The sequence below is a fragment of the Microchirus variegatus genome, assembly GCF_963457635.1.
Source record: "Microchirus variegatus genome assembly, chromosome: 1".
In the NCBI taxonomy this organism is placed as follows: domain Eukaryota; kingdom Metazoa; phylum Chordata; class Actinopteri; order Pleuronectiformes; family Soleidae; genus Microchirus; species Microchirus variegatus.
In genome coordinates this window covers 3,145,582-3,150,260 of record NC_139802.1, presented here as the reverse complement: position 1 = coordinate 3,150,260, position 4,679 = coordinate 3,145,582, and the positions used below count along the sequence as shown (strand labels likewise).

At 44.4% G+C, this 4,679-nt stretch overlaps 1 protein-coding gene across 1 annotated transcript; it reads right to left on the bottom strand.

Annotated features, from left to right (window-relative positions):
- Window positions 1-871: 871 nt before the first annotated feature.
- Window positions 872-4,414, bottom strand: uts2r3 (urotensin-2 receptor 3). Its single transcript, XM_083889580.1, has 2 exons — window positions 4,291-4,414; window positions 872-2,975 (listed from the first exon to the last, which is right to left on the bottom strand). The coding sequence occupies exon 2, from the start codon at window positions 2,904-2,906 to the stop codon at window positions 1,761-1,763; it is 1,146 nt and encodes a 381-aa protein (XP_083745706.1). The 5' UTR covers window positions 2,907-2,975; window positions 4,291-4,414; the 3' UTR covers window positions 872-1,760.
- Window positions 4,415-4,679: the final 265 nt, after the last annotated feature.

Genomic DNA, 4,679 nt, shown 5'->3' with positions numbered 1-4,679 from the left:
AGACGTCTCCATGCTCTGTGTCCACGATGTGTGCGCATTATTGCTATTTTCAGTCTTCATTCCTTCTAGATTTGCATTAATGATATGCATTTTTTTTTTTTAATTAAAGGTGCCATATGTAAGAATGTGGCCAAAAACGGTTACTGTCAAAATACCGAGGTCTTTTAGGTTTAGTTTTCTGACCTAACTGGCAACCCGTGGTTGCTCGGCAGCTGAGACTCTACTGACTGCAACGATTGGTAGACGCCGGTAGGTGGCGCCACATGCCAAAACATGATTTCAAAACATAAACATGATTTGCAGTCTGCAAAATATTTTTTTTAATACAAATATTTTGTCTGTACTGTTGTTGTTGGTGAGTTCAGTTTGTTATATGAACATTATTCCTGAGTCTCTGTGACATATTAGGAGGATTTTACAGCCAGTTGCTTTAGATTTATTACATAATGCACCTTTAATATATATATAAAAAGTTACAGCCAGGATTTTAAGCCGAACACCCCCACCAAAAAACACCCTGTTTCTGACCATAGCACCATATACTCATGTGATACCAGCCCACCAAATTAGCCCCGTCGTCCCATCCCCATCCTTACTCGTCTCTGTCAAACAACAATATTTGCTCATCTGCGTCAAAGAAGCAGCAGGGCTTTGCGATACACTACAGTGCAGCCTTTGAGACAGACACAGACTGTTGCACACAAGAGCAGGGGAGACCTTCTACTGACGCACACCCACAGACACGGGTGGATTTTTCATTACCATCATATTGTGAAGATAAAGAACCAGCGACACGGTAACTTTAGAGAAAGCGTAGTCTTTATTCAAGGCTGTATATCATGCATTATTATAAACAACACACACGTGGAGGCCATGTAGTCACATTCATAACAGTTAAGGACATTTTCACAGTCGGCATATAGGTCATGATTGTAGTTGTTTCAGATTTGTCAGGAGTCAGGGTGTCGAGCCACTCGAACATTATGTCAACAAACACCGTCTCAGAAAAATGTCTCAACAAGGTCCCGACCGATTACAGCCAGTTGTTTAAAAACAAACATTTTCATTGACACATCACATCAGGATTTTACTGGAAATTCTTGTGCACGTGCAACATATGCAATCATCTCTGTTACTGTAATACGACGTAGCAGTGATTTTTCTTGGAGGGCAAATCTTGTTACACAACAGAACAAAACTCTATTGTTAGAGCTGCTAATATGGCTTTAAAAAATGGCATGTGAGTTATGCATAAACAAGTCACAAAATAATAACAAGATTAATTATGAATTACAATATTATAATATGAATTAGAGCCAATTTATATGATAATAAATTTAGATTTGAAATCAAATTATCGATCCGTTAACTTCCGTGAAGCAACATTATTTAACCGGACCATGTGAATTGATCAAAAAACTTGGTGAAGCATGTCTCTTTTTTTATTGCTTGGATAACACATATATTATTCTAAATGTTGTTTGATCACAAAGCATTTAAACACTGATAAAAACCCAAATATTTCCAATAATTATTTAATTTCCACACAGGAAATAATTTCTGTTCACAAAGCATTCATACAAAGTGCTTTTCTTGCATATTCTTTTTTTCTGAGTCTAAATCGATGGCCTTTGCACCAGTTTTTGAACTCTTAAAGCAGTCACGTACAGTACTTAGTCATACATTTGCATTCTGTCGAGCACATACAGTATATTGTCACTCACATTATTGTCTTTGTTGTTGACGCACGCGCGGCATTACTACTGCAGTGGACTGCTCTTGCGGCAGAGCTGATTTGTCGACGTCAGCGTCTGCCGGTTGCGTCTTTGCTTTCCGGTCAGTAGTGTGTAGAAGAATGGATTGACGCACGAGTTTCCGTAGGTCAAACCCGTGAGGATACGGTTGACCGTCACCTGCGTCCCCACTGGTACTGTCCGCAGCATGTCGGGCTGGTACAGCGGCAGCAGCTGCCAGATCCAGAACGGGAGAAAGCAGGCCCAAAAAGCTAGAACGATACCCAGGATGAGGAGCAGGACTTTGGGTTTGGGAGCACGGGGAGGACAAGCAGTGCTGCTCCCAGTGGCCCAGGCCGGCCGGGTCTGAGACACCCAGTAGAGCCGGCCTAAAGTAGCATAAAGTGCACCGATGGCAAGCCCAGGGCCGAGGATGCTGGTGCAGAACAGCACGCTCAGGTAGGCTTTGGAGCTCTGCTCGTCCCACGCTGGCACACACAGCTGGCCCTCCTGGTTCTCTCCATCCTCCAGGTGCAGGGTGATCATCATGGGCAGACTAAGAGCCACAGCCAGGCCCCAGGCCAGGCCTACACGCAGCAGGCCAGAGGAGTTAGAGGAGGAGGTGTGCAGGGGGCGAGCCACCGCCCGGTAGCGGTCCAGGCTCATGGCGGTGAGAGTGAAGATGGAGGCGTGCATGGTGAGGAGGTCCAGGCTCAGGAGGAGGCGGCAGCCCGGCTCGCCGAAGGCCCAGCCGGACGCCAGGCTGTCGTACACGATGAAGGGCGCGGTGAAAAGGTAGAGCAGGTCAGCGAGAGCGAGACTCAGCACCTGGAGGTAAAGGGAGGAGGAGGAGGAAGAAGAGGAGGAGATGGGGGCGCTGGACGGGGAGGAGGTGTTGGCAAGGCAGAATGGAACCGGCACTCTCATTAGGCAGCAGGCCGGCCCTGCTCCACGCCTTCTCCTGTTTCTCCTGCGCCTCAGAAGGAGGCCTATCGTGTACAGGTTTCCTGTGATGCCCAGCAAGGAGAGGAGGGAGAGGAGGGAGCAGAAAAGAGCTGTGGATGCCAGGCTGGGTGATGGAGAGATGGAGGGAGACAGAGAAGGCAGAGAGACGTTTGGGATGACGGGGAAGGTATATGGGGAAGGTGGAGGCAAAGAACCTGAGAACTCCATAATGTATTTGTTTTTTTTATTATTATTATTATTATTTAAAGGAGTGTGGCCAAATGGTTAAAGGTCAGCCTTCGTTTCATATGCAACAGTAGAAGATGCCATTTCAGCAGAAAGAGAAAGAAGATGGGAGAAGGAAAATGGGAGAAAAATTAAATTTTTGTTAATTTTCATCTTCATTTTTTTAACACAAGGATTAAGAAAACGTACATATGTTGTCGCAACGTGATTTATGTATATTTGATGAGACTGCATGCAAGTAAACTACGTCATATAAACACATATAAATGAAAATGTCAGCAGCAGCAGAAGGAGGATAGTTTATGTTTTCACAGAAACCTGCATGGGTTGGCACGGCCCACACACTTTCATAGTTTAACAAGGAACCAAGTGAGGCTGTCATGGTTCTAGTAAAATAATTGGATTTTCAGAGTAGGAGGGCTCCACTGGAAGGTTGTAAATCTAGAGCGAACCCTCCAAAGGCGGGTTCCTTCTAAGGGTCAGCCGTTCGGCAACAATTACGCTAAGTGGGATGAAGAATTCATACGAGATAAAAAAAAAAAAAAAAAGTTTGAATCATGTCGAGTTTTAGTTTACATTTTTTTTTTTGTGCACCAGTGGTTTGGTTGCGGATCACTGCGTGAAAATGTGGCGTGTCATTGGACAACGCGTCACAGTCGAGTCCTCTGACTGGTTTTAACTTTGGGTTTGTTGTTTTCGCTCAATGTCAAACGAAGCAGTCGTTTAGTTGGATAGACTTTGCGGCTTCGGAAGGAAAGCACATACATTTTACTTTATTATACACTTTTGTGACATTGATTTATATACTTTTCATCTGAGATTTTGTGAAGTAAAAATCATCCGCGGTGACATCAAAGTGGACGCGGGGAGTCTGACACATATGTCATGTGTGACACATGGTGGCCCGAGCGGACTCCAGGGTTAAGAGCCTCTGCTGAACTGTGGAGGAGCTGCTAAAACCCCTGCGGTGCCGCGCGGCACCATACGTTAACCGGCTCTCTTTAAATAACTGCCACGGTGAAGGTTTGCTCATTCTCTGGCTTTTTTGAAGCCGCGTGTCGGCAATCGGAGCAGAAAACGACGTCCTTATATTTATTCATCTATTCAAAAATCGTTCAAATTAGCTATGTGCAGATGTGCAAACATGTAAATCTATCATCACATCTCACCCAGAAACGACTGAGAACTATTTTAACTTAAAATATATATATATCATATTACAATTATTGTGATATGTCATTTGAAGAAAAAACTAAATATGGATACTTGTAATGGGCCTATTTATATTAAGAAACTAACTGCACAGGCCTATAACCTAACCCACAGTGTATTTATAGCTAATTATTTATGTCTTTCTTCAACTTACCCTAAAACAGCTTAATCCCAGATGCTGAAAAAAAACAACATTCCATGATTTTGTGCGGAGAAAAAGTTCAATTTCCATCTTAAAGTCTCCCCCTGTTGCCCATGCGTTGTCATGAAAGCTTTCCCCGAACTCTAGGATTGTCTTTTATCGCCCGGGAGGTGGACGAGGCAGAGATATGTGATCGTGATCTTCGTTTCTAAAACTTTGTGACGTCCTCTTCGTCTGTCTGTCTGTCCTGTCCAGCTGTCAGTGCAGCTCTGCCTCCTCAGCTCAGTCTCTGATGAGCCTGAGTCCACCGGAGAGGAGTGTGTGTGTGTGTGTGTGTGTGTGTGTGTGGGGAAAGGGGGTGGGATAGGATGCTGGGTGAGGGGGCTTATCCTGTAAATGAC

Bases quoted from the DNA above. Each gene is read 5' to 3' on its own strand.
- uts2r3 (XM_083889580.1), bottom strand. From the start codon at position 2,906: ATGGAGTTCTCAGGTTCTTTGCCTCCACCTTCCCCATATACCTTCCCC.